Source organism: Manacus candei, unplaced genomic scaffold, assembly GCF_025592945.1.
Source record: "Manacus candei isolate 608988 ecotype Guabito, Panama unplaced genomic scaffold, ASM2559294v1 h1tg000005l, whole genome shotgun sequence".
Lineage (NCBI taxonomy): Eukaryota > Metazoa > Chordata > Aves > Passeriformes > Pipridae > Manacus > Manacus candei.
Window position 1 is genome coordinate 1898254 of NW_026138053.1, and position 11313 is coordinate 1909566.

The 11313-nt window shown below is 44.0% G+C and overlaps 1 protein-coding gene across 2 annotated transcripts; it reads right to left on the reverse strand.

Moving 5' to 3' along the window:
- Positions 1-351: 351 nt before the first annotated feature.
- PRDX1 (peroxiredoxin 1) lies at positions 352-7855 on the reverse strand. Of its 2 annotated transcripts, none has more exons than XM_051796116.1 (6): positions 7707-7855; positions 4684-4800; positions 3626-3779; positions 3218-3340; positions 2241-2371; positions 352-736 (listed from the first exon to the last, which is right to left on the reverse strand). In XM_051796116.1, the coding sequence occupies exons 2-6, from the start codon at positions 4787-4789 to the stop codon at positions 651-653; spliced, it is 600 nt and encodes a 199-aa protein (XP_051652076.1). In that variant the 5' UTR covers positions 4790-4800; positions 7707-7855; the 3' UTR covers positions 352-650. The 2 variants fall into 2 exon arrangements, with proteins under 2 accessions (XP_051652076.1, XP_051652084.1); XM_051796124.1 differs by having other exon boundaries at positions 7691-7709.
- Between the last annotated feature and the right edge of the window lie 3458 nt (positions 7856-11313).

Genomic DNA, 11313 nt, shown 5'->3' on the forward strand with positions numbered 1-11313 from the left:
CCCAGAAATTGTCCTTGAACAGTCCATGCCAACTACAGCAGATGCAGAAATGAGCAAGCTGACATGGTGCATGAAAACATGCCCCACCTTTGTCAGTCACATCTATGCTCTGAGCAACACTGCAGTGCCCAGAGATTAAGTCTTGACAGAAAAATCAAACCATGTTCCTTTACCTAGTAGCAAAGTCACGAGGAATGTGAAGAGTCTTTTACTACTGCAACATGAAAACTAAGCATTTCTATCTCCATTCTAATGGAGCTGTAGTAAAAGGCCTTCAGTAGGGAGAGCTTCCACAAGTGCAGCCTGCACTGCTTTCCTCCTGACAACTAAACAGAAAAACAGTAGACAGGGTGCTCTTTTCACAAGTTTAATAGAGTTACAAAAGGATACCACTGCTCTATATGTAACACATGGCTAACCACATACACAGCATTGTCACTAAGGTCAACAGGGCTTGATGTACAGATACTGATCATTAGTATTTTCTATGAAGGTACTGTCAACAGGACAAACTTTCCTTCAAGTAAAAAAGTTACTGCTTATAACTATAACATGATCCCTTGACTCAGATGCAATGACTTAGTCAAAGTTCAGTAACTGATGCTTGCTCTTTATGTAAGGCATTCTAGTTTCCACTCAGGCTGAATTGTTTATTTCTGCTTGGCGAAATACTCTTTACTTTTCTGAACATCAGGCTTGATTGTGTCACTCCCAGGCTTCCAGCCAGCTGGGCACACTGAAACGATACGAATGTTTAAGTCTTACCAGCTGCTTCTGCAGAACACGTTTTACACAACAGCAAGGCAAAACAGCAACATGTACACACCTTTGCAACATACAGATGGGGCATTCAGGGTCACATTATGTTCAGTTTGTTTTACTCATTTCCATTTGTTCACTGGGCAAGTGAACCAGGTGTCTGCCCACAGAACAGTGTTCACACATGCACCCCCTCCCCACTCCACTTAAGAGCTTCAGAGAAGCTCAACAACAAGGTAACACCAACTCCAGCAGCCCAGGCCAGAGAGGCTTTAACACCATCTCAGTACACTTATCTCCTGGGATCCAGGCCAGTCTGTATTCCCTTATCTTTAATTCACCCAGGGCCCATTCTCCAGTTTAACACTGAGGGGGAAAAAGTGTTAAACTGTCACTAGTTCCCCTACATGGCTATCAAAAAGCCACCACGACTCAGAGGTTTCACGGTCTCAAATTTGCAGCAACAGTATTCCTTGTTTACAGCCATGCAATGTCTGGTGCTTGCTCCACACAGGACTGGCAATTACAGCTACAGAATTCTCAGCTTCTGAGTGTTGCTACACACCTTACTCTGGTCTATCCTGGTTTAGATGTCACTGCAGTCCTAGTTCTAAAACTTGCCTACTCCAAGGCACAGTAAACCCCAAAAAGCTCCATTTGCATGACATGTGTGACTGCTCCATCAAGTATTTCGGATGTTCCCTCACCTGACATGTTCAGAATGACTGACTCTCTTCAGGCTATACCAGAGCCACAGGAGCAGCTTATTAAAATAAAACCTGCCATTGATTTACCTGTTCTGAAGTACACTAAGTATGCCCAGGAGCAACACATGTCATTGGTTAATAACAGAAGACTACCAACACCTACATAGCAATTTTGAGTTTCCATAACTTGGTTTAAACTTTTCATCTGCGGTGCCTTTTTATTTTTTAATTCCTGCAGAAAAGCTGCCAGCCTGAAGCACCTTATCAGCCTTGAACTATGGGCACAGACTCATCCATTTTTCCCCTCACTACACATTGACAAAAAGATCAGCAGACTTTCTGGAAATTTGAATGCTTTGCCTAACAGACTGCATCAAACACTACCTTAGAACTGGTGGTCTCAACCTACCAAATCCAAGAGCAGAATCTAAATCATGCTTCTTCATGTTCTTCATTTCTGTCTCAAGTATTTTCTGTCCAACTGAGAGGGACACAACTGCTCTGTGCTGGACAAGATGTCCATCACCAAGTTGATTTAAGTGATATCTCAACATTAGCAAGTACTCAATGGACAATTAACTGGAACAGGATAAAGCACTACAGTGTCCTTCAACAAGCAGCTTTACAGAACCAGCTGCATTACAAAAGCTACAATTACTTGCTGTGCACAGATTGATATGTGGACTTAGTACCTTTTACTAAACCTTGATTTATCCTGCCTACTCAATACTGTTCCTCAGAGAAGGCATTAAATTAAAAAGGAAGAACTCTTACCTTCTCCATGTTTATCTGTAAACTGGAAGGCCTGGACAAGTCTGAGGGTTTCATCAACAGAACGGCCAACAGGAAGATCATTGATAGTAATCTGCCTCAAGATGCCCTTGTCATCAATTATGAACAGGCCCCTAAAAAAACAAACAAAAAAACCAGCCCCAAAGTTAAACACAGCTTTTTGAAAGACTGAGTAGATTGAAATGAGTTTCAAAAACTCAAAGTTCAGTATTCAGTTATGGCAGTGTCATCTAGTATTACTGACCTCTTCCTAAAAACTAACACCTTTGGTGCATGCATAGCACTGGAACATTAGCAACTAAAAGCTTAACATTCAGCAGGAACTAGGAAGGACAGGAGGCAAGTCAAAACACTGAAGCAGGAAAGAAATGCTTCCTGTTTAAGGAAGATCCTAGTAAAAAAAGACAAAATGGAAGAGAAACCCAAGGAAAAAGAGTAAATTCCAAGAGAGGCATTCTTACATTCAAAAAAAAAAATAAAATCCTACACACTGTTCTCAAAACCTCAACCAGAAACAACTCATCAGTCCTTTAAAGTCAGGTTAAATCAGCAAAAGTTCAGCTCCCTCAGCAACTTTTACTGAACAGTTGACTAAAAGATAAGGCCTGGGTTTTAATTAATCTGTACTTTGATCACTAAATACCCGTAATCATTCTCATGACTATGTAGGTCTTGCATTACCAATGTTTGCAGAAGCTCACCTGCATGGTACTCCTGCACTGTGCAGCATTTATCTAACTAGACAAAAGCACAAGAAGTCTAAGCACTAAAGAGAACCAAGTAGCATCTCCCCTTGCAGGAGTGTTAGATAGCTTGAAGGAGTTTACATCTAGAACAGCCAAGAGCTTCAGCCTCCTGCAGGTGTTCAAGTGTACACAAGCTCTGTGTTCATCTGACATGCTCCATGTACTGCAACAAGAGACTTCATCAGCAAGTTTACCTTCTGGTGTATTTATTACCTGTATGCAATACCTTCATCCTCCTTAAGTACTCCATATTCTTTGGCAATGGCACGTTTTGTGTCAGAAACCAAGGGGATTTTCATAGTACCCAAGCCCCCTTGTTTCTTAGGAGTGTTGATCCTAAAAGAAGGAAGTTTAAGTGTTAAAAATATGGGCAGTTCAGAAGGAAGGTTAAAGGAACAACAGAAGCTGATGCTTTTTAGCAGTATTGTACTCAGTCAGCCAGGAGGCAACAAAAGAACTGACCCAGTGTGCTCAGTTCTGATCAGAAGCAGCTGGCACTACAAATACTTCCCAAGTGCCTTTGACACTTCATTAAGCAAGTTTGGATACACTCAGAATTCAGTTTCTGCAAGAACTGAGGCCAGACAGAACATTCTATTAGGTTAAAATGATGATTCTTACCAGGCAAGGTGACAAAAGTGAGAGTCAACAGAAGCTCCAATTACTTCACAGTTGATTTTCTTGAATTCATCAGCTCTGTCACTGTATGCAATAATTTCAGTTGGACAGACAAAAGTGAAGTCCAGGGGGTAGAAGAAGAACACAACATATTTTCCTAGAAAAGCAGTAAACCAGTTAACCTCTCAGCTTTTTAAGAGTTATCATATTTGGTATCAACCATTCAAATACTGATAGAGGGGAAAAGGCTTAACACAAAACCACCTTTAAAGATTAAATGACAAACTACAGATGCCTTTATTTTAAGACTTCCTATATATATATTTATATGTAATGCAGAATCCTACCCAACTGAAGCCTCCAAAACCAGACTGTCAAATTTGACAGGGAATGCCTGTCTCCTGAGTCTATTCCCATAGGCCTGCCCAGAGTACACCTCGGGGAGTGCTACACTAGAAGACCTCGTGGCTGACAATTAAAAGAGAAATGGCAAGGTCTGAAAGGCTACAAGCTAAGGAGACATGTTAACTGAGTAGGGGAACAGCCTATACCTACTCACCGCCCTCATGCAGCCTGCAGCATGATTAGAAATGTGTTTCTGAAACCATCAACATTAGTATTTGGATACTTCAGACTTTCCCTTTACTGTAAGCTTTTCTGGCAAGGCAAACATGTTGCTAGTACTCCAGAGAACAGGACTTCAGAGGTTAGAGGAAAGAATCTACTTTCCATTGACAAAAGATGGAAGAGAAGATTTTGCTGTTCCACATAGTTTGGAGATGCTACACCAGTCTCACTGTGATACACAGGGCAATAAGCCTGATGTAAGATTACAGTTTAGAGGGGTTTTGTGCTAATTAACAACAGTTATCATAGGTGGGACATCCAGTCATGCTGCTGACAGCTTCCCAAGCATACTCCTGCCACCACTGAGAACCACTGCATACTTCAGTCCACTTCAGTCACTATTACTCTGGAACCAAATCAAGATGCATCTTTAGATACCCCTCACTCCTGCCTATGGCCAGACTATCTGTGTAATTAGAGAAGCACAAACTTACCTTTGTAGTCAGAGAGTTTGATGTCTTTGAATTGTCCATCTGGCATTACAGCCGTGGCAGTAAAGTCAGGGGCTGGTTTTCCAATGAAAGCCTTTCCCGAAGACATCTTGATTTAATCTAGACAGGAGGTAACACCAACACAGTTTAGATAATGGTACCTTTGCACCTGGAAGTAAGCATTTATTCAAAGCCTTTTTTTAATCTAGACTGAACACCAAAGACAACTTAGACTTGCTACACAAGGCTTCAGAGTGACATGGGTTTTAACTTTGTCACCTGGGTAGTCAAGCCACTACAGAGATTACCAGCACTTCAAGATGTTTGGCTCATAGCCTCCTAATGATACAGTAATGGTTATCTAACCAGTAACAGCTCAGAGTCTGGGAAAGGGCTAGCCTACAGCCTAAGCAGAACTCAGAAATATCTTCCCATTCCACTCGGTGGATGAGTAGAAAGTCTGTTTTTTAGAACCTTCCGATGAGAAGACCCTTGTTCAATTTTACAAGGGAATTTAAGACCTCAAACTTGATCTTCCCCGTTGATTCTGAAAGAAAATAACTTCTGTTAATCCCTAGGGAACAGTGCTCTGCATAACAACACTTTAAGCCTTCAAACAATTAAATCTTTTTTTATTTGCAACCAGAAAGACTCGTGGTACATGTGGAAATCGCATTCTATGTTAACAATTAAAATTTCACCAAGTCTTAAATCAGTACAGCCAGGTTGTTTTCTCCCCAAGTCCATTGAAAAAAAAAGAGTAAGAGGATACACAAGGACAAGAGAACTCTACTTCTGGCTGCCTGCCCTAAAAGCTAGTCATCTGTAATACGCCCTGTGCAGTATTTTTTGCTCAGTCTGGGAATGCAGTATATCACTTTAGAATTCCAGTTGCATCCAGAGCATAATCTTTCAAATTGCCAACTCTATAAACCTTATTTCTGCAGCCCAAAAAATATTCCTAAAAGTGATTTCGCTTAAGTCATTCCATACACCGCTACAAGCACTAGCTGCCTTGGAAATAAAACCACCTCAGAGGTTAGCATGAGTCTCATGTTGCTAAGGAAAGCCAAGATTCAAGGATTCTTCCACGTTGTGCCTGTGAGGCACTAAGTCCGTTCTAAAAAAAGTTTGAGAGCACCTCATTTCTTGGCTCCTTCCCCCTTGCCAGGCACTTTGGTCCTGGAGAACTGGCCCTACAGTCAAACGTTTAGCTTTCAATCCACGTGGGGGTTTTTTGTTGTTGGTTTTTTGTTGTTGTTTTTTTTAGCAACAGTTTTACTTTGGAAAGTTTCTCTCGAGCACCCTGGCAGTATATAGACAGTAACCATCCACCTCTCAGTTTTTATTTTGAGAAGTGCCAGCACGTTCAGCGTTTCTAAATGCCTATTGCAACAAAGCTCCTTATCCCCATGTTCACCCAAGGGTTTAGTCTTCAACTGCAGCAGACTGGGAGCGAGTCTTACAAGTAAAGATGGCCAGAACCAGAGAGTATTTGTAGATTGCAACTGAAGCAGCCTGGCAGCAGAACATCAATAGTCCTGCACGCACAAACGCAGGTGCTGTTCCCCAAGTGCAATTCTGCACAAAGAAGGGTGGAACAGCCATTGCACAGTATTTGAGATGCCTCCAACTGGCCGGTTTTATCTTATAAGCAAAAGCTGTTTGGCCTGGAGTGCACGACCCCACGTTTTGTCACTGAATTACATTCTTTTCCGTCACTCAAGCTCAAGGTCATACTTTTGCTCAGTACTGCGCCAGTCCTCCTACATTTGTTCCATCAGCAATCCCCTGGAGTATTTCACTGGGCAGGTATTCAATGTCAAACGGAAGCCGTCGGACTGCTCTTTGATACTTCCCCTTCCTAAACTACAAGTTATCGCCCCCATTTTCGATAACATGAAAATCTTTTAACATCGGCAGGAGATCTCGGCTGCCTCGTACTGCAAGAGAACCATCTGCCTTGCTCGGAGAACCTACTGCGACCTGCCAACCTTTCTGCTTTTCTGTCTGGGGTCAGCACGTGTTACGTTCGGATTTTTAGCCACAGCATTTCCTAACCCACAGAGTAACAGACCACAGAATCATTGTTATTTCCTTTCATTCCGGAGGAGAGCCGAATGAACGCTGTAAATCAAATACGCTCGAACCCGGTCAGAGCAACCTTTGTTGCTCACAGCCGCAGACGGCCTCAATTATCTTCAAACGGCAATTATAATGAGCCAGGCCCGCTCTCCGAACCAGCAATTCATACCTTTAGGGTGCCTCGAACAAAAGCGAAAGGCCGTTTCAAAAACACACCCACTCTGCCACCTCCAGACCGTCACAAGAAGGCGGTCGAGATACGGGAGCTGCGGCCAGAGAGCGACACCGCACCGAGGGCACCGCGGCCGGGCACCCCCCAACCACGGCACTGCGGGGCGACCTCCGAGCCTCCCCCTGCGCCAAGGACACCGCTACCCTGCTCTGGGACAGGGGACACCCGCCCCCTGCATGCCCCCGAGCCGAATCGAGCACTCGGGTGGTTTGTTTTTTTTTTTTTTTTTAAAGCTCAGAAGCGAGATGCCGACGCGCATCTCGGGGAGAAGGGGCCGCTCAGCTCCCGGCAGGCGCGCTCCCCCCGCGGGGCTCCTCCCGCCGCTCCTCCCCGTGCAGCGCTGCGGGCAGCTCTGATAAAGGCCGGGGCGTTGGAAGGACTTATCTGCCCGATGAAAAGAAGAGGGGAAAGCTGACGGCGGGAAGCGGGCGGCAGCCCCCGCAGCGCGCTCCTTTCGGGGGCGGGACGCGGCGAGCCAGGGCCAGAGCGCTGCGCGCTTCGCTCAAGGGCGCATTCGCGCAGAGGGGGAGGGGAAGGCAAACGAGAAAGAAAGGAAAAAAACCAAAAAGCCACACGCACAAAAAAAGCGCCCAGAAAATAAATTTAAAAGGGGAAAAAAAAAAAAAAAAAAGGGGTAAAAAAGGTGCAAAGCCACCACCCCACCCACCCCCCAACCCCGCGGCGCTGCCGCACCCGCGCACACACTCACGCGAAGGCCGGGCCGGTCCCGCACACGCAGCAGCAGCAGCAGCGCTCCTGAAACTGCGGCGGCCCCGCCGCGCCGCCCCCTTTATAGCCGCGCCGATCTCGCGAGGGGACGGGCCCGAGGCCGCGGCGAGGGGCGGCCCCGCCGCCTGCCAGGGCAGCATGACTTGGCACATCCCGGTTATCGCGGCCAGCGGCACCCCCGCTGCACTGCGCCCAGATAAATTCCCCGGAGAGAGTGCCGGGAGGTGCCGTGGAAACGTCAGATGTCACGGCTGAAAACAATTGATGGGCCTAGTGCGAGGAGAAATTGCTTTCTTAATGCCTCAATTAACGACGATACCGCTGTTGGAAGTCCTCAGAGGGTACACAGCGCTTTGAGGGAGCATAAAAGATGACCGGTGGTTATTCAGGTGAATTAAGGGCTGGCCGCTGACGTGAATAACACAAAACCTATAAACAGAGCAGTGTGCATTCAGAGTGCTGCTGATACTTCAGTGATACTTCAACACTGTTCAATTCAACGTGTTATAGGGGGGGGGGTGTCAAATCTCCATCCTCTCGCTCTGCATTACCCACTGCCCCCTCAACCTGGCACTCATTCCCGAGGCTTTCACTGATTCTTGCCCATCAATGGGAACGCCGACCCAAGCCATGCAAGTCAGCAAAAACAGCTGAAAACTAAATTAAGTCTAACCTTTGAGCTTCAGTGGTAGGATGGAAACTCTTGGAGGATACAATTACTCACTTCAGGACGTTTTGCATCATTCACAGGGTGAAGCTGCTCTGAGGGATATTTGGCCTCAGTGAATCCTCATAAGCATTGTCTTTGGATCCAAGAGAGAACTGAAGCAGCGTGGTACTTTTTGAGGACCAAACCCCGAATTTAAATATTAAATCTTTATTAGATAATGAATACTAAAGGCCATTAAGCACATATCAAGGACAAAAATGCTTGCTTTAGTCAAAAGTAAGAAATGTGTTTAGCAACTGATTTTCACTCGTCTTTTTGCAGTTTACGGTTGTGTTTCTTATACTTGTTAAAACTTGATTATAAATTGTCATAAGGAGAAAACCACAAAGGATTAACACACTTAAATGTTCATAATTGAGATCGCTGGGTAGTGCTGCTGGGTGACCATGCCCACGGGGTGTTTCACCCAGAGATGACTGGTTTGGGGACCGGATTAAATTAGTCTTAAAACAATAAAAGCACATGTGTACTCAGGAAAAAAATCTGCACTCGCTTCTTGCAAATAATTTATTTAATGCTGTTTCTACTGTTATAGCATGCTTACTTCATCTTTTAAAGAAAGAAGTTTGCTACTTTCTTAACATCAATGTTGTCATGAGAATTGAGGTCTATATAGTGAGACATGTATGTACCTCCCTATCACCTCAGGCCAATGAACCCGTGAAAGATTAACTCCTGAAAGGTCAGGCAGTCCTAATTAAAACCTCTAGAACAATGTTGTCCTAATGCAACTCTGGCACGTTTACCAATGGACAAATCAGAAATTACTTTCTCATGGTTTCTGACTCCTTTAATGCTGGTTATGCTCATTTCTCATACTTTCAGGTGCATAATATACCCAATATGGTATGCAGTTTGTTCCAGGTTTGTGCATCAGCATTGCATTTCCATTCATATGTCCATGGCTTCATTATTTTCGATTAATTTCTGAGCTTGTCTTTCCAAACATCAGTTTTTTGGAGGTTTTAGAGTAATAAATTGTCAGGGCCGCTCCTTGTTCAGTGAGCACCTGGGTCTCTGTAGCTTTTTTCAATCTTTAGATGTAAGATGCTATTTAGATTAAAAAAAAATTAGGTTTCTCAGGAAATAAAGGGCATGTCTACCCCTGCAGGTGCCAGAAGGATGGAGTTCTCTCCCCACCTTGCTTCTCCACACAGCAGTGTAACCATGGTGTAGTGTTCTGCTAAAATAGCTGCCAGACAGGATCAGCTTGTACCTGATTAGCATGGAGCATCAGAGGCCCAGGGAGGCCTCTGCACCCGTCCACACAGACAGGGACACAATAAGTAGTTAATCTATTAACAAAGAGGAGCTGGCAAGCCCTGCAGTGCCAGAGCACTGAAACCACCCAAACTGGGAACCAAGCTAGATTTTACATCCATCATTTTGATCACAGTATCTCCCATGTATCTTGCTTGGGAATGGGCCCCTGATGTGAAAAACAATCGCGCTGCTGTGTGTAAAAACAAAGGAAAACAAATGGGTTTCAGAACACCACCACACATTTGGGTTTCCATGCACTTCGTCAGAGGAGAATTTGAAGTTTTTGTGTCCAAGACTACTAGATTAAGATGAATTTAGTTGGAATAGTAATGTGAACTGGGTTTGGGCAATACTGGACATGCCCCTCGAGCATGCCTGCCCTGTAATGCCAGTGTGTGATGACATCCTCATGCGTGAATCCTGAACATACCAACTTCTACATACATGTGTTACTATCAGGGACACAGTAAGAGTAAAATCCTGGCCATGTGGGGCAATTTCATATAATATATGCAGAAAGTCAACTGAAAAGTCAACAACTGACATGTTCCCAAGCCGTGGGGCATTTATGCACGAGCAGCTGGTGCACAATCATTGTAATGAAAACAATTTCTTATCATTAAATATACAATGCACACATTTGCTTTCCTTGTTTTGCTTAAATGAAGACCGTATTTCTAGGTAAAAATGTCTTGCACTACCTCTTCCTTCTCTGCATTTCTTCTTTTTTCAATTAGCAAGCTACTACTGTATGTTTGGATAATCACTGCCTTTTGATGACAAAATGTTTTAGTCTGCCTTACCTTTTCTCTTTTATTCCCTATAATGTTATCGGAGGCTGAGGTTTGTTAAGGTTTTCACATGCGATATTTATATAAATCAAACATCTTCTGTTGCATGAAGACTGTGGATTTTTAAATGTATTTGTGATTCACAGGGTCTCCATAAAAAGAAACTCGGCAGTGATTCCTCCCGCTTTATTCTTTCATTTTCTCAAATTTTCTATTTCCTGTTAATTTTGTTGTCTTGTCCTTGCACTTTCCTTCCACTTTCCTGTATTTTGTCAAAACAGGCTGTGCAACAGAAAAATCTGGTCACATGCATGCCCAAGAGATTAATTGACCTTTGTGCCTTTAAACCTCCTGAGCAGTTCAAGTCAGAACAGCAAAGAACGAATCTGCAGCAGAATTATCTTTCTGGAAATAAATAACAGGCTCTTCAAAGCCTTATTTCTGATCTAATCTTTATCTTTTCAAGTTCATTTCAAGCCTGGAGTAAAAGTCAAAACTGGCTATCTACGTGTTGGGGTTTTTTTTTAAGGTTGTGTTTAAGTGTCCCTGTTACAGGCCGAAGTCTGCTCCAGTGGAAGGCTTTGACTTAACCAGTAGCAGGGTTGTTCCTGCCCAGCAGAAAGCACTCTGATGAAATCTCTGAGCAAATCTCTGAGCAAACAAAGAAATGCATTCCTGGGCACCTGCAACAAGAGGTGCCCCACTCCTTTGGGAAGTGCAGCTCCTTCCCCCTTTATGCACCTTTTGGCACAAAAGCTGGAGCAAAACGAGTGTAACTGGCCTTGCACTTTCCCTGGATTCCT

Bases quoted from the DNA above. Each gene is read 5' to 3' on its own strand.
- PRDX1 (XM_051796116.1), bottom strand. From the start codon at position 4,789: ATGTCTTCGGGAAAGGCTTTCATTGGAAAACCAGCCCCTGACTTTACT. The intron at 2,372-3,217 runs GTAATAAATACA...TTGTTTTTTTAG, and splicing joins GATGAAGGTATTGCATACAG to GGGCCTGTTCATAATTGATG. The intron at 737-2,240 runs GTAAGAGTTCTT...GTATCGTTTCAG, and splicing joins TACAGATAAACATGGAGAAG to TGTGCCCAGCTGGCTGGAAG.